The sequence below is a fragment of the Elephantulus edwardii genome, unplaced genomic scaffold (genome assembly GCF_000299155.1).
Source record: "Elephantulus edwardii isolate Elephantulus edwardi_28Jun2011 unplaced genomic scaffold, EleEdw1.0 scaffold00131, whole genome shotgun sequence".
Lineage (NCBI taxonomy): Eukaryota > Metazoa > Chordata > Mammalia > Macroscelidea > Macroscelididae > Elephantulus > Elephantulus edwardii.
In genome coordinates this window covers 7738279-7759231 of record NW_006399881.1, presented here as the reverse complement: position 1 = coordinate 7759231, position 20953 = coordinate 7738279, and the positions used below count along the sequence as shown (strand labels likewise).

At 43.3% G+C, this 20953-nt stretch overlaps 2 protein-coding genes and 1 pseudogene across 4 annotated transcripts in view; 1 reads left to right on the top strand and 2 right to left on the bottom strand.

Annotated features, from left to right (window-relative positions):
- Positions 1–1673: 1673 nt before the first annotated feature.
- Positions 1674–2888, bottom strand: LOC102872603 (annotated as a pseudogene).
- A 236-nt stretch (positions 2889–3124) lies between these two features.
- Positions 3125–16007, top strand: PDHA1 (pyruvate dehydrogenase (lipoamide) alpha 1). Of its 3 annotated transcripts, none has more exons than XM_006893798.1 (11): positions 3125–3205; positions 10241–10300; positions 11449–11622; positions 12054–12180; positions 13400–13491; positions 13813–13905; positions 14306–14461; positions 14625–14696; positions 15139–15206; positions 15645–15753; positions 15837–16007. In XM_006893798.1, the coding sequence occupies exons 1-11, from the start codon at positions 3149–3151 to the stop codon at positions 15999–16001; spliced, it is 1173 nt and encodes a 390-aa protein (XP_006893860.1). In that variant the 5' UTR covers positions 3125–3148; the 3' UTR covers positions 16002–16007. The 3 variants fall into 3 exon arrangements, with proteins under 3 accessions (XP_006893860.1, XP_006893859.1, XP_006893861.1); XM_006893797.1 differs by having other exon boundaries at positions 3149–3205; positions 12021–12180; positions 15837–16001; XM_006893799.1 differs by lacking the exon at positions 13813–13905 and having other exon boundaries at positions 3149–3205; positions 15837–16001.
- A 609-nt stretch (positions 16008–16616) lies between these two features.
- Positions 16617–20953, bottom strand: part of MAP3K15 (mitogen-activated protein kinase kinase kinase 15) — a 104744-nt gene continuing 100407 nt past the window's right edge. The window contains exons 25-29 of the mRNA XM_006893826.1: positions 20017–20233; positions 17983–18095; positions 17192–17301; positions 17042–17118; positions 16617–16707 (exon numbers count right to left, since the gene is read on the bottom strand). Coding sequence (XP_006893888.1) covers positions 16617–16707; positions 17042–17118; positions 17192–17301; positions 17983–18095; positions 20017–20233 — 608 coding nt within the window. The remainder of the gene's footprint in view (positions 16708–17041; positions 17119–17191; positions 17302–17982; positions 18096–20016; positions 20234–20953) is intronic.

Sequence of the window (20953 nt, the reverse complement as noted above, 5' to 3'; positions counted from 1 at the left end):
GCCATGAAGAGACTTTGAAGAAGAATCAAGCTGGGCCTTTGAGGGGAGCCTGTGATGATATACATACTCACCCACCCAGGTTCACTCACATTCCATCATACCAAGGTCCCTGGCATCCTAACCATAAGAAGTTTCAAAATTCATCACAGTTTGATCAGTTGAATGTGTATGGGGAAATTTTCAGTTTCTTCCTTTGTGGTTTTTGTTTGTTTGTTTGTTTCCGTATTAAGAGATTGACCAAATTAATATGTGAGATGTTTGGTTTGTGGGGGAAACCCAACCAACTTATGGAGCAGTTTTGTTTTCTTAACATGGGATCATTTTGAGAAGACATCAGCTAAATGGCACCTAATAACAACTAGAAGGAAAAGACAAGGAAGTGGGTCTCTTCCAACCCCTGCTTAGAGCCTCCAGACAGTGTGGCCCTATTGTCTTGATTCTGACTCAGCAAAAATGATTCCAGATTTCTGATTCCCATAACAAAAAGGGAATTAATTTGTGTTATTTTCAGCCATAAAGTTTGTGGGAATTTATTACAAATGTGACAGAAAGCTAAAATGTGCTCTATGATCTCTTCTATCTTCCCTGCAATAATGGAAACTCTAAGCTGTCGATAGTCACTTGCACTCTTCTGTTATATGCTGTCTTGTCAAAACTGACTCATAAATGACCCTCTAGCAAGCTGTAAATCACCTTGAAGGAGATTGTCTTGGTGAATTAAAATCATTTGCCTTTGGGCTTACAGTATTACCCCTTACTACACAGCCGCCAGAGTTCCTATCTGTGGAACTGGAGTCATGTTATTCTCATATATGTGCACAGAGAGCACGCCTCCTTCTACAGCATGATAGACTAGGAAACATGCAATGACATCAATTGTCTGGTCTTGCTATTTTCCCCAATTTTCTGATCTCTTTCCTCACAAGGGGATAAGCAAAAGGGAAGTGATACATATTACTTGTGGGCAGAAGATTCAAGAGCCAGCTGAAGTGACCTCTTCCTTCTGTGTTTATGAGCTAACCTTAGTTCCATACAGAGGCTTTTCCAGTAGGCTGGATTCTGGAGTGATGATGGCAAGGAACAGATCCATGAGGGACTTGCTAGAGCAGCTGATGGGTTCAAACGGCCGACTTTGCAGTTCCTAGCCAAGTGCTTTAATCACTGCAGCATCAGGGCCCTTTACATAAACCTGGTGCACCCTAAATCAGTCTGTGTTCCAAGTTCTTATCATTCCGCACAAATCATATTCTTCCTTCTCTTGCCATCCTGACCGCTAAAATTCACGTTTATTATTCTTAAAAAATGTGGAGCCCAAACCTGAATGTGGTCTCCCCAGGGCAATCCCACATGGACAGAACATTCCCTCAGCCTTGGGACTATTCTTTTTTTTTTTTTTTTCCATTTTGTAGAACTGCTTCTTTTAATATTTTAAAGTAAAATATGGGCATGTTAAAGGAATAATACACAAATTTAAACTCTACATCCTTCCTCTACCAGTTTGGCTCTGTGCCTCTTTAAGATTTAGAAACTTGGTAAAACCACACATTTTCATGCTGAAAATAATAGTGTAACAAAGTCCAAAACAAGCTGTGATGCTGTTGGTTTTCGAAAAGCTGAGGACTGAGATGAGCAATCCACTGGGGCATTATGGACTGGTCAAGCTGATGGTGCTTTTACAGTTCATCCCTGGACCACTGCTTCTCTTTATCTGTTAAAGGCACGTATATCACTCCCATCAGAGGCTTCATCTTGACACTGACATCTTGGAGCTTGTCATACTGCTCCAGCATATGGTTTTCTCCTGCTGGACCCACTGGCAATATCAACCTTCCACCAGGCTTTAACTCGTCTATTCGCGCCTGGGGCACCACGGGGGCTGCAGCTCCTACGTGAATAGCATCGTACCGGGCTTCGTCGGCGTAACCCATTCTTCATCCCCCACAACTAGCTGTGCTCTCCCTGAAGACAAGAGCATCGGGTCGTCCTTTCTGACATTATTTATTGAGTCATCTACTAATTCTTTAATGTTATCAATTCCTATGACTTTTCCACTAGAGCCAACCATACGTGTAAAACAGGCTGTAAGGATTCCACTTCCAGACCCTACATCCAGGGCCTTAGCTCCTTCATGCAGCTGGTCAAATAGAAGCTCGAGTGCATATGCATGCATGTGCGGCGCACTGATTGTTGCTTGGGGGACTATTCTGAATACAGTCAAGAATTGCTTCTGTGGGTTTCTTTTTGTATCACACAGTTTCACTCTTGAGAGTGAGAATCAGTTGTGGACTGTCCTCCAGTCGTTTCCAGTCCCATGTGCGCAGAGTAGAACTGCTCCGTCGTGTTTCCAAGGCTGTGAGTGTTGTAAAGCAGGTTGCCTGGCCTTTCTGCTGATAAACCTCTGAGTTCCAAATGCCAGCCTTCTTGTAGTAATTCAGTGGCTAGCCACCCAGAGGTTCCAGCTCCAGTAGACAGGGTAGTATTTTACAACAACTGTTATCTCTTTTATTATTATTATACTAGTTTGTTTACTAAACAGCTGTTACCTCTTAAAAGCAAGTAGGTAGCTGAATCATAGCTAAAGATCACACCAAGCCCTTGGCCATAAAGTTGATTCTGACTTCTAGAGACCATAAAGGAACTACCCCCAAAGGCTGTATGCAAGGCTGTAAAGAAGCATATATAGAAACAAGATACTCTTTTCTTTTGGCTCTGCTGTTAATTATTATCTTGCTTATTCAGGCAGAGGTACAAATCTGCGGCCCCAGCTGGATTGGGCTCACAAGGGGCGCACAATCTTGATTTATGAGGAAGGAGGCGCTGCAGAGTATAGCGTGAAGCTGGACTGAGGAGGCGGGGCTCCACTTACTTTCCTGAAGTCCCGCCCCCATCACCCCCTGGCCACGTGGTAACGCCCTGACCCTCTTGCCCGCCTCTACTGGCGCTATAGCCAATGGGGGTGGGCGCAGGTACCAAGGGGCGTGGCGTTTCCAGGAAACTGTCTTGGTTGGCCTGAGGCCAAACCAGACGCATTAAATCCCCTTCACTGAGCTGTAGTTTAGGTGTTGTGTGTGCTCCGGGGACCTGAAGGAGACTCGAGGACACCAAGGGCTGTCGTCTCGGAGCCCTCTCTGCCGCTACCCTGCGCTCCATGCAGAAGATGCTTGCCGCCCTTTCTCGCGTGTTGTCGAGCGCCGCCCAGAAGCCTGTGAGGCAGCATGTGGGTCTGGTGGGTGGCTAGGCGAGTCTCGCGACGTGAACAGTTAGCCAGACGAACTGGCTTTTCGGCATGTTGCGGGCAGGGGCTAGGGCTGAGCCGGGCGGTGGGCGGCGGGAGCCACAGACTTTAGTTTTGCCTCCTTGCTGAGCACCCCGAGCCTCCCCCTGGGTTGAGGGGGACCCATGCTGGAACATCCTTATTTACCGCTGGAGCGGCGGCCCAGCCTGCCGGCTAGATTGGTAAAGGGCAGCGCTGTCCGGAACGAAGTGACAGTTGAGAGAACCCAGCATGCAGGTGTGCTGTAGAAATCCGACTTGGTTACTAAATGCAGAAAAGGGAGCCGTTTCTGTCAAGTTGACACTCCTTCCCTCCCCCCCTCCCCGGTATTTTAAGTATTTCATTCCTTTGGGCCGTATATAGCTCTCAGTAGTTAAAGAGCATGGAGTCTGGAGACAGAGTGATTTGAGGCAAACCCCAGCCTCACCCTTCATGTACTAGCCCCGTGACTTTAGGCAGGCTTTCAATTTCCCGATCCCCATCTCTAAAATGGAGAGAATAAAAGTGTCTATCTCATAGGTTAACAGTTTATACGAGTTCGATGACCCTAAACCTTTCCGAACAGTGCTTCGCACGTAATAGGTCCAATATATGTTAAATGCTGTTACCGGTCGTTGTTTAATCCAACCAGTATTCATAACAGAGGTGTTTTCAGTATTACTATATTCACAGGCACAGATATGTGTAAATAATTACTTGGTGTGTTTTTGAACTTTTCCGTGCTCCTTGCCGTCCCTTCCTTCCACTAATCTCGTTTCGAGGTGGCTGTTTCTATTTTGGTTATGTCGTGGTCGTCGGATCACAGCGGTTGTAATTCATTGCTGGCCAGGTTTAGTATACCTGTGCCTGCAGCTTGAAGGGTTTAGCTTGAGACACATGAGCTTCTAAGAAACCCAGTTCTTTCCTTTTTTTTTTTTTGTTTTTGTTTTTTTTGTTTGTTTGTTTATCAGCATGAGCTAATCTTGGTAGTTAATTTAAAAGCAGTCAAACTCAAACCCTGAGGGAACTGCTCTTTCCGTTATGTGTACACAAAGTACATGCTCACACTAGTGGCACTGTTGGATGCCTGGGGGTTAGGAGTTATTAGTTAGGGTTAGTGCTATTGATAGCCCTGTTTTATAGCATCTAAATTGCTGTGACCTTTGGAGTGAGCTGTGATGTATGTAGTAGTATTTGGTGTAGTAACTTGTTAGTGTAACAGAACTTGGTATAACAAGTTTTGACTGCATCAAGAAACTCCTCAGGACTTTGGAGTAGTTCTGGGTGGTATGGGCGCAGATCATCAAAAGGTACCAGTTGTGATGTAGTGGGTAAGGAGTTGTGCCACCATTCCAAGGCTTGTGGTTCAAATCCACCAGCTGCTCAGCAGAAGGATGGGCAGTCTCTTCTGAAAACCCCCTGGAGGATCAGCTGTGAATTAATTCCAGCTCTCAGCAATGATAATTTTTCTAAGAATCTCTTTTCTGGTGCTACTTTAATATAATGTCACAAGCGGGTAGATTTAATGAATGGACATTTATTTTCTCACAGTTGTTCAGGATAAGAGTCCAAAATAAAGTCTTGGCTTTGTGGGTTCCTTTTATGGGCCCCTCCCCTAGCTTCCGGTGTCCGCCAGCAAACCTTGGTGGTCCCCAAGTGGCATTAATTTGTCTCCCTTCTCTCCCATGTGTTTATGTCTTCTCTGCCCTTTCTGTAAGAGCATTCTGTAATCATCTTTCTCTCAAATGTGATTAGTATCCTCCTTCCTCTGGTATGACCTAATTAGTATAATGAAAACTCTTTCTCCCAAAAGCTTCATGTTCACAGGATAGGACTTCATGAAAACTTGTAGGGGGACACAGTTCAATCTGGAACAAAAGTCTGACCCAAATAACTGCAAATCAATCTGATTAATCAGTTATTAGAATCTAAGTGGAAAATCTACCTGAAAATCACATTGACAACATGAGATGAAACACATCTGTTTATGCATCTTTTACTGGGCTCTTAATATATTGTCACTAGGATAGATATCCATACTTTTATTTCATTTAATCCCCATTCTTTAGTTGAGTATAAGTAATAGAAATTTTCTAAGACGCAAACTTTATCTACATTGCAGTGCAATCTGCAGAGTTTCTTCTGACATCCATTTTGGTCTTTTCTTCCTCTTCTGTCTTTGTAATGACCGCCTGCACTCTTCCTGGAGGATACATTTAACATCCTCCCACAACTCATCTGGTCTTCTCTCATTAGTGTTCAAGGCCTCAAACCTGTTCCTGAGATGATTCTGAAATTCAGGTGGTATGAAATCAAAGTCATATTTTGGCTCCTGTGGATTCGGTTTCATTTTCCTCAGCTTCACCTTGAACTTGCATATGAGTAGTTGGTGGTCTGTTCCACAATCAGCCCCTGGCCTAGTTTTCACAGCTGATATTGAGCTTCTCCAGTGTTTTTTTCCACAGATTTAATCGATCTGATTCCTATGCATACCATCAGGTGAAATCCATGTGTATAACCTGCGCTTATGTCTCTTAAACATATTTGCAATGAATAAGTCATTGATTGTGCAAAATTCAGTCATTCTGTCTCCATGAATGTAGGAAAATTAGAAATTGTTAAGAAAGAAATGGAACACATAAATATTGACATACTAGGCATTGGAGAGATGAGATGGACTGGCATGGGGCATTTCGAGTCAGATGATCATATGATATATTATTCTGGAGATGAAAAGGTGAGGAAAAATGGAGTTGCTTTCATAGTCAAAAAAGAAATTTCTAGGTCCATCTTGAAGTACAACATTGTGAGTGATAGGATTATATCCATATGCTTACAAGGAAGTCCAGTGAACACTCCTATCATCCAGATATATGCACCAACAACCAGAGCCAAAGAAGAAGAAATAGATGATTCCTAAGTAATTTACAAAGATTAATGTTTCTGTAATTATTTTCAGAATGCTGGTGTTTAGAAACCCAAATGATTTTTGGCCCTGGCCTTGTACCTCGACTCATATTACGTTTAGTAGCTTCTTTTGTGATCACTGAGATTTTCTGTTAATAGGATATATTCTGATTGGAGAAAGCATAGTTTTACTTCTGTCCTTCTCTATTTGGATACCTTTCCCTTCTTTTTCTTGCCTGATTCCTGTGGCTCAAACTTCCTGTCCAGTGTTGACTAGCAGTGGTGGGAAGAGACATCCTTGTCTTGTTCAGTATCTTAATGTGAAAGATCTCTATCTCCACAAAGTATGTTTAAGCTGTGGGTTTTTTCACTATTACCCTTAATCTTACTGAGGACTTTACCTTCTATTTCCTAGTTCTTTGAGTGTTTATCATGAAAGGGTGTTGGATTTTGTCAAATTGCTTCTCTGTCAATTTGGATGGTCATGTGGTTTGTTTCCTTTGTTCTGTTAATCTGTTATTACTTTGATTTTTCTCATGTTGAACTGCCTTTTCAAGCCTGGGTTATATTTTTTAATAGGCTTCTGGATTTAGTTTGTTAATATGTTGTAGAGGAGTTTTGCATTTATATTTGTTAAGGATATTGATCCTTATTTGGTCGGGTTTTTTTTAGTAGCTTTGGTATCATAATTCTAGCCTTAAAAAATGACTTAAGAAGTGACCTTTTCTGTATTTTGTGTTTGGTTTTTGTTTGTTTTTAATAGTCAGTTATGAAAATGTTTGGGAGAATTTTCTCTTTTGCTGTCTTGGTCGGGAGGTTTTTGCTACAGTGTCTTCTATCATGGGTTTCTTTAGCTCTTCTTTTAGAAAGTGTGTGTTTCTGGGCATTGGTTTTGTATGAGTTAATGTACATTTGTTCAGAATCTCTAAAAGCCAGAAGAGCCCAGTGTAACTGACATTACTTGAGCTCTTGTAATTTTCATCTTTGTATGAGGTTGAGATCTTTCAGAGTTCTGTTTTATGTAAGAAGATGGAATCACAGCTGAAATTTTTATTCTTTGTGTTAATAGTCTTACTTGTCATTTTGTGAGATTTTTTTTTTTCAGTAGTAGTTAGAACCTGGAATTTGGTCCTCATGTATTAGAAACTTAAGGTTTCTTTGTTGTCCAAACTTTTAAAGCCATACAAACCCAGTCCACCACCAGTATGTGAGTTCTGATTCATAGTTGACCCTAGAGGAAGGACAGAGTAGAACCGCCCCATAAATCTTTAAGGCAGCAAATGGCCACATCTTTCTTCTCCGAGCCAGGTGGTGAGTTCTAAGTGACAGTCTCTTGGTTCACAGCCAGAGAGTTTAACCAGCACCAGTAGGTCTTGCAACATTTGAAGGAGGAAAAAAAAAAATTATGGATTAGCCCTGATCTCTGTCAAACAGGCATCTCATTTAACTCTGACTGTACTGAGACGAAGCAAGGGGAGAAAGTAGATTGCTTCCTGGTCTTAGCCAGTACTGCTTGTCATCCTTCATTGTTCGGATCTTAGGACAGAAAGAAAAGGATTTGCCTTTTCTTGTCATTGTTGTCCAGCTGGTTTGGTCTGTAGTTCTAAGAATTGTGATGCCTTAAATGTCTTTATTTTGCAATACAATGTGTATTTCTGGCTTTACAAAATAATTACCTGCCAAAAATAACATGCCAATCTTCTGATTGCAAAATGTAACTTTTCCTGTCTTGCCTTTTCTCATCCTTCTCTCCAAAGTATCAATTTTTCTTTACTTAGATTCATGAACCCTTCACTATTAAGTTAACGAAAACTATTTCTTTCTGGTAGTTCAGTGTTAGTTTCCCTTCAGCAGACTTCTCACTGCTTGTTATGAGATAGTGGAATATTGACTGATAGCTGAAGGAACTAGTTGTTAGCTTACTGCCTTTTGCTTTGTACAGTTGAACTGTACACTGAGGTCATCCTTAACCCTTTTCAGCAAAATGTCTATCTAGTTTTAGAACTTGGAGAATAAATGTATTTTATGAACACTGCAAACATTTTTTAATGTGATCTGATTGCAGTCCCTATGATAGATGCATGTTTGCATTGCAGTGTATGAAAACATTCAGAGACAATATACTGGAGTGTGACTGAAATGGCGTAGTATCTATCAGTATATTGAGTTTGTGTGTGTGTGATCTAACCTAGACTTTAGCCACGTCATAGTTTTGCCATGAACAGTGCTGAGAACTCAGCAATACAAGAAAGTCTTTCCCAAGCTTGCCACTCTGTCACCCTCTATGTTGACAGCCACCATCAAGAGGGCAACAATTGTCTCTCTTCTAGGGCTCTGGAGGAGCTTTATCAGGCTTCTCTGTGTGTTGCCCTGTTCCGAGTCAGAACTGACCCATAGCTGATTTTCCTGAAGTAAATCCCATGGGAGGTGATTGCCTATCTTTCTTCTATATGTGCCTTTTGGTTGACAGTGCAGCTTCTTAACAATTGGCCACTAGAGTAAGCTTTAAGTTGTTCAAAATAAAAGTGAACAGATTCTTTATTTCTTGCTACATAGAGAAGGTAATTAATTTTTTTAAACATGAAAAATGGTTTTTTTCCCATTGTTGCACAATTTGTTCCCCCCCCAGGCCTCCCTACAATGCATCCCTTGTCCCAGATTGTTGTCATGCATATAATGCTTAATCATATATTCCTTTCAAATAGTTCTTCCCCTCTTTTGCTCTAATGCAGTGTTCAGTACTAGTCACTATTTTCCCATTCTTGTCCAAACCTCCCTCCCATATGTTTGATTTATAACCGTGGTGTTGTGCAGTATTTGTCCTTTTGTGACTGAGATATTTCACTCAGCATAATGTCCTCCAGGCTCCTCTGTGCTGTGTAATGTTTTATAAGTTCAGTATTTTTCAGTGCTGGGCAATATAGCATTTGTGTGACTGTACCATGGTTTTTTTAACCCATTTGTTGTCAACTTTCTTTTTGAAAAATGTGTAAATTATTTTAGGGTTTGCCATCTCTCTTGCTGCTGGTATACTTCAGATGTTGAAGGTTCACTAACTAATGAGCCAAAGCAGGGATTATTTGGGAAGGGTAAAAAAGGTCCCAATATAGGGAATTGAATGGAAGATTAGCAAACGCATGGATACACTGGGGCTTATTAAAATTCCAGGACTACATGTTGAAAACTGAATGTGCTGTCAAGGGTTCATTGTCCAAAATGACTTTCATAGCCATTGAGTTTGACTTTGCCATATGGATGGATACGGGTATGCTGGTCTGTTCAAAAGGGGATTGGCTAGTCTTCCCATTAAATTGAGTGAATTCAGTGTGAGTCCTTTGGGGATGAAAATTCTTGCTACCCTCAGACCAGGGCCTGCAGGAGCAGCAGCTGTAATAGAGAACCAGAGACCAATCCAGGACAGAGCTGGCCTTGGGACTCCTGTCCCATGGAAGCAAAACTAGCTAGGAGCCTTTGTCCAAGTTTGTTTGAAGTCCGGGGGGGGTGGGGGGTGGGGAATGACAGGATTTGGAGGGTCTAAGAGCTTTGAAAAGCTGCTAGGCTGAAGGCTGAGGTACCTGTGTGCACATTCAGGAAGCTGTCCTGGTTGAGCAACTTGAATTACAGCCCTTGAACTTCCTTATCACCATTAATGCTGGGGATAATGTAGATATAGCTCTTGCTTCACAAAGGGTGAAAAGATGTTCTTTCTTGGTACTGTGGTACATGAATCTAGTTTCCCACAAAATCATGGCTTGACACCTTCAACATCCCAGTGATTCTGAACTTTATCGGCTTTGTGTTGGTTTTTGTGTCTTTTATTTAGTGTGAACTATGCATTCTCCTGGGTCTTTCTCATTCCAGTCTTAGAGCAATAGCATGATCGTTTTCCTGGAATGAAAAGTGGAAAAGAAATGAAAACAGACTATCATCATCAGAACCTGTTCATCCTAGGGTTGTGGAACATGGAAATGATCTTTACCTAGTAATAGTTTTTAAAGAACAGAAACCATACGTGAATGGGTTAAATGAGAGAAAAAAACGGGAAATGTATTAATTTATGTATTTTCTTGGTTTTTAAAGGCTAGCAGAGTGCTTTTGGCATCCCGTAACTTTGCAAATGATGCTATATTCGAAATTAAGGTAAGAAGTGTGTTCATTTGTGTTTTCCATAGGTACACTTCGAGTTTCTTCTAAAGCATCAGTTTGTTTCCAAACTCCAATCTTTGAAACTCTCTCTAGTTTACTGACCGGAGGTGGCATGGGAAACACAACAGTGACAGGAATTTTCCAGAATAAATGAGCCACTTCTGATAAATGCCCTTACTCACTAGCATTTGTAAAAAATTAGTCTTGTGAAAATCCAACTTTTCTGTTAACTTGCATTAAAATAGCAATTTTTACTAAAAAATGAAAAACTATTCTGTGAAATGGTCTCTAAAATCTGCATTTTGCCCCAATTGGGTCCATAGCTTAAGAGAATTGACCAGAAATGGAGATCATAAAGAAGTATTGTAAAGTATTTTTCATTAATTTCCCTTCACTTCCATTTTTCATAATGTAAGTAAAACTCTCTACATAACTGTGATTTGATGGTAATTTTAATGTCACTACTAGACTGAGATGATTTTTTAGTAACTAGAACAATGTGCATTTCTCATCTTAGTTGTAACTGCCTTCTATGACTGCGATGTATGTATCTCAGTATGTAATGTTCTTTTCCTGAACACTATTTGAGCTAATTTTTAGTGTCATATTTGTATAACCTAAGGTTAGAACTATATTTAATTGAAGTAGATGTAATAAATACTGAATTCAACTGATTTAAGGTCATTGATTCATTGACAGGAGTTAATAGTATTTATTTTTAGCTTTTAATAACACCAGGGAGGAGTGTGTTTCTTGTTAAAATCAACTGTTTGAAAGCAACCACAAAACTCTGAAAAGGAGCAGGAAAGGATGATTTGAACCTGGGAACCCAAGGGAGTGGGGAAGGTGTTATATAAAGATTGCAGCCAGTGTCACAACACAAAATGTGTATGATTGTTAAATGGGAAAACTAAGGACGGGGGAAGTGAAAGTTATCATTGACAAGACTCCCTTTCCCAAAAAACCCATCGCATCCAACAGGAAAGTTTGTATATTGACAGAATCAGAAGCAGCATGGACCACTTCTCTCAAATCTTTGCTGCTTTTCATTTAAAGTTTTAAAGTTAGAGCTAGATTTGTAGAGTGAAGCAGCACTGTTTACCATTTAATAAATGGGAGGTAAATGCCTTACTTTGTTTAAGAAATGTGATGTTCATCGACTGGAAGAGGGCCCCCCTGCTACAGCTGTGCTCACCAGGGAGGATGGCCTCAAATACTACAGAATGATGCAGACTGTCCGCCGGATGGAATTAAAGGCTGATCAGCTTTATAAACAGAAAGTCATCCGCGGCTTCTGCCACCTGTGTGATGGTCAGGTGAGTGTATTCATTTCTTTTTGCCTTGCCTTATATATGAGAAGGACCCCCTCTCTACCCATTGCTCCTTACCTCAAACCTCTGTCCTTGGATGTTGAGAACACATCACCTTTCCACAACACTATCCAGGTTTCAAATGAGCACATGCCTTTTTTTTAGGGGCTTATTTCTTCAATCCTTGGTTCTTCTCGCCCTCCACAGATGAAAGTACTAACCAACTAATAACCCTGATTTGGGTCAGGTGTCCCTTATCCCAATCATACCAATTTTCCCCCCTGGTTTGCCTTTAAACACCTGTTAAGGATAGAAAAACCCCAGGTCTTCTGTTGTAGTGAATGGCTTCTAGTTTGGACCTTACCCTTTTTGCGTTGGGATAGCCTAAGTGACTTTTTTTCTAGAACTGTGTTAACCTCCCTGTTTCTTCAATGCAGGAGGCGTGCTGCGTGGGACTTGAGGCTGGTATCAATCCCACAGATCATCTCATTACAGCCTACCGGGCTCACGGCTTTACCTTTACTCGTGGTCTTTCCGTCCGAGAAATTCTCGCAGAGCTAACAGGTTTGCTAGTGATTTACATAAGGGGAAAATTAATAACATTTAATAATAACTTAATAATGTGATTACCATTTTTAAGGGGGAGAGGGGAACCTACCCGAGTCAGTCGGATAAAAGACTCCATAGAATGCACCACATGCTGCTGCTGTTATATACCATTGAGTCAGAATCAACTCATAACTGATCCTCCAGTGCGTTTGCACACACAGTAAACCGCATGAGAGGATCAAACCGCATCTTTGTCAAAACAGCCAGGGATGCATCCTATCTCCATGCCTTTTCAACCAGAACAGATTATCAGGGAGGCTGGGCTCTATGAGGAGAAATGTGGGGTCAAGATTGGTGGACGATTTCTCAACAACCTGCGTTATGCGGATGACACAACCCTGCTTGCTGAAAGTGAAGAGGAGCTGAAGCGCCTGCTGCAGAGTGTCAAGGACTGCAGCCTACAATATGGATTGAGGCTCAATGTCAAGAAGACAAAGATTCTCACCACTGGACCAATTGGCAGCATCAGGATGGATGTTGAAGAGATTGAGATTGTACACAGCTTTAGTTTGCTTGGCTCCATAGTCAACAGTCTTGGCACCAGCAGCCAGGAAATTAAAAGGTGCATTGCCATGGGAAAGTCTGTTGTTAGGGACCTCTCCAAACTACTGAAGAGCAACAGTGTCTCTATGTAGACTAAGGTGCGTCTGATACAGGCCATGGTCTATGCAATCACTTGTCACGCATCAGAGAGTGGGACAATGACCAAGGAGGATACAAGGAAAATTCACAGCCTTTGAGCTGTGGTGCTGGAGAAGAGTATTGAGAATACCATGGACTGCTAGGAAAACAACAGATTTGTCCAGGAAAGGGTTAAACGTGGCTACTCCTTGGAGGCAAGGATTCTGAGGCTCTATCTAACATACTTTCGACATGCTATAAGGAGACACTGGTCCTTGGAGAGGGTGGGAAATCATGCTGGGGAGTGTGGAGTGATTCAGTGGCTGGGATAATTGGGATGGGTGTGTCACAGGCAATGAGATTGGCACAGGACAGAGCCTAGTTTACGGCTGTTGTACGTAAGGTCGCTATGAGTCGCAGGCGACTCGACGGCACATAACAACAACATGAGGAGGCACAGGTTTGCTGGAATCTGATTACCTTAGGAGCTGTGCTTTCTCACTAACTTTTGGGGGTGTGTATTTGATGCTCACGTGTATTCTGCCATCTCTAGGACGAAGAGGAGGTTGTGCTAAAGGAAAAGGAGGATCCATGCATATGTACGCCAAGAACTTCTACGGGGGCAATGGCATTGTGGGAGCTCAGGTGCGCAAGGGCTGCCTTCCAAACATGTCACGTACATTATACTCCAGAGCCACGAGACTGAGAGCATTAGAAGCCTAAACTTGCATGGGAACCACCTAGGTTTAAAGTGGGACTAGCTGGACATATTTTTATAAGCAGAAATGTCATTGGTTTTAGCTAGATACAACAATCATATTACCTCTTCAGTTTATTATTTTTTTAAAATAACTGGGTGTAGGGTACAAGATGTTTGCTGCGAGAGTGCCATTTTACAAATTCTAGCCAGAGCAGTCTTTTGGTCCTCAAATCACGGATTCCTTTCTTGGTCGTCCTTAATGGCAGGTGCCCCTGGGAGCTGGCATTGCGCTGGCCTGCAAGTACAATGGCAAAGATGAGATCTGTTTGGCTCTCTACGGGGATGGTGCGGCTAATCAGGTATGTTTTCTGTGTTTACGAATTCCCCTTCCCACATTTGTAAAGGGCACCTTTTTCTAACCTTCCAACACATTACAGGCCCTCCAACTGGTTTTTGTCCATTTTTCTCCCTAGCGCCACCTAGTGAATTCAAAGTGGCTGCCTTTGGATTGGCGCCACCAGAACTCCCCATACAGAGCGCTCCTACTGTAGTGTCAAATTGCCTCCATTGCTTCTACACTCATCCTCGTCAAGCTACTATCCATGGTTGCATTAGGACTGAGAACCATTCTTTACTCACCTATTCCCACATGATCAAGCTGTATAAATTGGGTGCCTTTTCCTGTTAAGATTGCACAATAACCGATAATAAACTCTAGATCTTTTTAACCACCACCACACATGTTATGATTGCTTGCAGGGTCAGATATTTGAAGCTTATAATATGTCAGCTTTGTGGAAACTGCCCTGTATTTTCGTCTGCGAGAACAACCGCTACGGAATGGGCACATCTGTGGAGAGAGCAGCAGCCAGCACCGACTACTATAAGAGAGGCGATTTTATCCCTGGACTGCGGGTAAGGGCTCCCTAAAACAAAAATAAGGGTGAACACCTTAAATGGGGCAGACGGCTGCCTCTTTCTCCCAAGGAGCAATGGTGGTTTGGAGGTGTTGACGTTGGAAGTATTGGCCTTTCAGTACACAGCCTAAAACTTACACCCTTTCGCTATTTATGAACAGGTAGATGGAATGGATGTCCTGTGTGTCCGGGAGGCTACAAAATTTGCAGCTGCATACTGCAGGTCTGGAAAGGTAAGATGAGTTTTTAGGCTACAGAACTAATGATTCCCAGTAACATTTGTCTGTCAGGCATCTTTGCATCCCTTTAGAAATATTACGTTAGCATTTGCTTTTTGTTTAATCTCTTCCCCCAATTGAAGGGCTTGTTGTATGTATACATTTTAACTTGCCATGGCAGCTCCTGAGTACCATCAAAATTTTTTTCTTAAGTCAGTGACACCTACCCCATAGCAGGGTGTCAGTTAATGATACAAATGAGAACCAGTATCTCCGGAGGCAAAGTGTCCAAAGGTTAAGGAGTTGCAGCATGTGGTTTGAATATAGATGAGGGGCTCTAGGGCCAGGGGGGGATGGATTTCCACCTCTGGGAGTGCCTCTTATAAACAGACTCCAACTTAACACCAGAACTACTGAAAGCAAGTCTTCATATAAAATCACATCTTGTTTGTCACAGGGACCCATTGTGATGGAGCTGCAGACGTACCGTTACCATGGGCACAGTATGAGTGACCCGGGAATCAGGTAAGAGATGTAAATCCCTGCGATTTGTGTGTGAAAAGACACCAGTCATCTTTACATTCTAAATAATTTACAACATGAAAACATTCTGAAATGTCCAAGAATTTGGTACAGGCAATAAATTAAAACAAAAATAATTGTTCTAGGGCTTACACTTGAAATAGTGGTAACACTGTTCCTTACTTGGGCTATTATTTTAAAGGATGTATTTTAAAGGCAGAATCTGCCTATCCTTCCTTCGCTGATGCCTTAAGGGGGAAAGGCACCTTTCTGGGGCAGCAATGTTTAACATACAAAGAAGGACGATTGCCATGTCCTGTAGAACATAGGAACTCTGAAATATGTGGTTACTCGTTAGAAAATAGAGCTCCAACATAGCTACAGTGCTATAGACATTGAGATGGAAACCCTTAACTGTTGATAACGTTTTCCTTGCTTTAGTTACCGTACACGTGAAGAAATTCAAGAAGTAAGAAGCAAAAGTGATCCTATTAGGCTTCTCAAGGATAGATTGGTGAACAGCAACCTTGCCAGTATTGAAGAATTAAAGGTACAGTTCTTTGCAGTGCTTTAAAACATCAAAATTATTAGAATATTAAGAAGGAACATCTCAAATTGTAATCTGATTTTTAGGAAATTGATGTGGAAGTAAGGAAGGAAATTGAAGATGCAGCCCAATTTGCTACAGCTGATCCTGAACCAGCCCTGGAAGAGTTAGGCTATCACATCTACTCCACTGAGCCACCTTTTGAGGTTCGAGGTGCCAATCAGTGGATCAAGTATAAGTCCATCAGTTAAAGAGAGACTGCGTGCAAATAATGTTACTACCCCTTCATAAAACAAATCTTCTATACGTCATTAAGGATAAATACTGTGTACATTGAAGGGATCTTACTGGCATGCATTTTCTATAAGGTTTGCAGTTCAATTTTCTAGAGCTCATTATGGTCCCCGTTTGCCATTCCTTAAATTCTCTCTGTATATGCTATCTTTACGAGAGGAGAATCCATATCCTGACGAGAGTACTTCCTAGACCTTGAACAGCCAGCACCACCTCCCTGTGCGGAGGCACATGGTATATACTACATTAAGGTTTCATTTTCTCCATGTTTATCTTTAGTAGGAAGAATATTTACATCTATATAAAATAAATGCAAACCTTATTTTCCCCTAAATTTTACTGCACGTTGAATGAATATTAATGTATATTCTAAAATTGATCCTCCAGGCTTTGTATTACTTTAAATAAAACCATTGCTATATTGCTTTGCTTTTTGTCATTGATGTGAAATGTATGCATTTCAGAGATGCCCACTCTCAGTGTGCTCCTTTTCAGAAAGGGGTAGGCTTTTCCAGGTCAAGTTCCTCACTTTTTTGGAGGGAAACAGCCCATATTGGAACACGACAAAGTCCTTACCAGGCTGGCATGCTGGCTCCAGCTTTGCAGGGCTCCTGGGCTCTGTGCTGCGAGATGGCATTCCAGATCCTGCAGAGCAGACCGCCGCTACGAGACAGACAAGCCCGTTAGTGTCACAGGAGCGGAAAACAGTGCACTGCTTCAGAAGCCTCTCGGGGCAGAACCCACAGCACATCCTGCTAGATGTGGGCACCTACTCTTCTGAAGCCATCCTTACTGTAGAAAGTTACACTAATGTTTTCCTACAAAGCAGGCTATTAAAAGTAACAGGAAGGGGAGTCTAGTTCTCTGCCTGCTCGGTCAACTGAGGAAAACTGAGTCTGGAACGAGGATAGATGACAGGCATTCATTTCCATTAAAGGAGACTTGCTAGCACTTAGGTATTTTGGGTGCATGAGAATAATTTTTAGGTGATTCTTACCGGAGTTTGAGGTATCGTAGATCTTCCTTAGTGATATCATTAAGAATATCAGAAAGGGTATAACCCTCTTCAGCAATCTGAAACAAAAAGCAAATCTATTAGCACTCAGCAGCTTTTTAACCACAGAGCAAGAACAGACGATAGACTGACCTTGTGGATGCTCTCGGTGTCTGCCCCCTGCCGCTGCAGCCAGCCCACGAGCTCTTGATCTGTTCTTTGCCCAGGAAGCCCACAGTGAGGGGCTTTGTTTTCCGGGGTCCCTGTAATAATTAGCAATGTTTTTTGGTGTGTTAATAGGTGTGCCTCGCCTAAGCAGGTACATGCAGTAAACTTCCAGAGTGGAAATGTATGAAGTGTTCTCCATCATTTAGTTATTACAGGAAAAAAAAAATAACTCCTTGCTAGAGATTCCATCCAATTCCTCCACCTTTTAATGCTGTCCACCCCCCTCTATAGGACTCACGTCCCTAACTGGCACTAAATATGTACATACTGGAGCCTTGTTTGATGCTATGATTTGAAAAATGCCATGATCAAAGCCAAGGTAATTTACATAACTCCAAAATGTTTACTATTCAGTATCCCACCTCCAGCCACTCTCAGATTTTTGACCTTCCAGTTTTGTCTTTTCCAGAACATTCTTTAAATGGAATCATAATATGTAGCCCTGGATTACATAGCCTAATATGTTTGTAATCTGTCCATGTTACTGAATATATCCAAGAACATGGTCGTTAAACCAAAGGTCAGTGGTTGGGACCTGACCAGTAGCTCTGCAGCAGACAGATTTGAAAGTATATGTACCCATGAAGATGTCAGCTTCGAAAATGGGCTGTTCTGCAGTTAACAAGGTGTCACTGTGCCTGAAAATAGCAGGCAACATTCTAGGATCTATTAGAATACTTCCACACACGACTCAGACCTGGGAGAAAATGACTCACTATTAGACTTGATGTATAACTGAAGGTGATACAGCTCTTGCGTCTTTTGTTCCAGAGTCTGCCGTAGAATGGTTTGGTGCTCTCTCTCTCTCTGAATTAGGTGTTCCAAAAGCCTAGTTTTAAAAAAAAACAAAAAAGTCATCATGCAGAGCACTTGGGAGCACCCCGACATAGGCCTGCTCCCCAAAGGAACTCTAGGACTCCTTGTCGACTTGGGTAGGGACACCTTCCTTGTGTTTCCCTCCTAGTTGAAAACACAACAGCACCAGCGTGGTGTATCCTGTCTCACTATACCATGAGCCACAAATGAACTTAATGTTCTCCAGGAGAACTGGGTCAGAAGAGGCTGGTCCATTTATCATAGCTCCTAATCATAACCCTAACCCTGACTCCTAATAAAGTGGTGGCAGGTCTTTTAGCTGAGCCTGAACACTCCATCCTCCCCCAGGGAAAGGGGGGGTGCCCTTATCTAGGAAAATGGATTCCTCTGGTTTGGGGGCTCCTCACTAGTGCACTAGACCTTTTCCAGATCATCAGTTTGCCCTCAAAATACACTCCATATGGGACCGTTCCATACTTTCACCCCGGAATGGCACTTTGTGTTTGTGCCCTGGTTTCCCCACGAGTCGCCCTTTTCCACTGGCAGAGGAGACGGCTGCTATCCACGGGACACTGGGAGGAACCACACACTAACTAGAAATGACTTTTTTCAGGTCAGGTTTGCAATCAGCAAATTCTTCCTGTGTTTTGTGGGTTCAGGTCTGCACTGATTCCCACTGCCCTCTGCCAGGCTCAGGAGCCTCCACCATGAAGCTAGCCAGCCACTGATTACAAGAAAGTCACTACCATTTACTTAGGGAGCTCGGGTGGTAAGGAATTACACTGCCAACCCAAAGGCACCTGGTTCAGGTCCAGCAGCTCCTCGGAGGGACCAACAGGCAGTCGCCTCTCTGCAGCTTACTGCCTTTGAAAACCCATTGGAGGGTCAGCCGTGGGTCACATGACAATAGTAACTACCATTTAAGTAAAAATTAAGGTATCTTCAAAAAGGGATTTGCCTTAAATTTCAGGAATTGCTGGGGTGTACACATCTTTCACCCCAAAATCTGCACCCCTGGCCCCCTATCCACTTGAAACAAGGACCAGTGAGTTGGCTGCAGCTGTAGATTAGATCGGTGAATAATGTCAATTTAGGACCACTCCCCCCGCCGTAGTAAGAACTTCCATCTAACTTACACATGACTGGCACTCAAACATACATCTGAACTGCACAGACCCTCTTAAAGCAGATTCTTCCCCATCCCCCATTTATACTATGTTGAGTTAATGGAAAATGTCGAGTGAGGTTGACGACCTGCGTGAATGAGCAAGTGAGCTTTTCCCTCCAGAAACACTCCCTGTTTCCACAGAGCTGATTATAGCACTTGAGCTCACTGAACAAGCAACAGGAAAAGAACTAAAAACCGAAACATAACCCCCAAGCCCTGCATGTGGGTGGGCCCGCACTGTTGACCCCCATACTGTTCAAGGGTGGACTGTATGGTCCCCTTCAGTGCCCAGGAGTCAGTCTGTTCCCTTAAAGACTGAAGGGAGTGTCCATGGTATGCCAGGAAGTGACCCGAACTGTCCCCTGTGCAGGGCCCAGAGGCAGCTGCCACTACCTGCTGGGTAATGGGGACATCACAACGAGGAGACACCCCCACTGACAAAGTACCAGCTGCCCTCAAAGCTGTGCCATGTGTTAGGACGGGCTGATGCCACTGCCAAGCCTACCTGAAGGCCGCATTGATAAAAGGAAATACCACGGCGGGTACGTTTTCGGGTGGCGAATCCCCGTGTGGCCAGGGACTCTACCTCCTGAGTTTCAATATAGTTTGAAAGAGGAAGCACTATTTTAGCCCCCCTTCACAGATGACCAACCCGGCATTTCAGCTTTTCGGGGCTTTGCTGAGACCCAGCTCCGCTAAGCCAGGCCCCTTGTGGGTCTGGTCACCCCCTACCCCTCTCCCAGGTGCACAGAGGGAAGGGTCTCACTTGGTGGTCTCCTGCCTGAGCGTGGCCAACTGGCTGCTCAGGTGCTGCTGGGTGTGGGCCTGGGCGTCCGGGGAGGCTGCAGGCTCGGCTGGGCTCCCTCTGTAGTGAGCGGGGTCAGCCCTTCCATGAGGTTCTGCCGGCAGGGAGTCTGCATCCATCTGTTCGTCTTTGTTCAGCCCTTCTGTGTCAGAGGCCGGGTCAAACTGTGCTTGGAGCTCTGTAAAATGGTCAAAGAACTGACAGTAGACCCTTTTTCCTGGGCTCTTCTACTCACCATGTGGTTGAAGACCTCGGAAGAAAGGCCTGAAGATCTACTGAAAAGTCAGTCACTGGAAGCCCTTGAGGCATCACATTTCTACTCTGTTACATGTGGGCCTATCACATGTCACAGGTAACCCAGGAGCAACTGGTTTTTATCAGAAGAGCATTTCAGCAAGGCCACGGCTTGGTGGCACTTCTGTCCCAGCTAACCAGGCTGCCCAGAGGCTGGCCTGGCCAACGCCACCTTCTCAGTGCAACACCGAGCACCTAAGAGGACAGGAGACTCTTCCTTTGGGCCTCTGCAGGGTGACTGTGATCACACACGTCCAGCGGGCATGCAGTGGGTCGGCTGAGGACAGCTCGGCAAGGTGCAGCATGCCTTGGAGTGGGGAACACGGCGCCCTGGATTTCAGGAGACCTCTGTGCCCTGGCTCACACAAAACTTTCAGTAGGAGACAAGAGGACGAGAGTCCAGGATGAACACAAGAGCTGTGATGTCAACAAAACAGGTTTCAGGCCACCTTTCTCCCCATCCCAAAGCAAGTTTTTCTATAGCTGCCACACAATAATTCCCAGAAAGGAGGTGAGGTGGTACTGGATCAGACAAGAATGAAGGCTTGGCTGCGTGTGCAGAAAATGGTAAGAGGGGAGCAAGGGTCTTGAGGAACCCTTACCC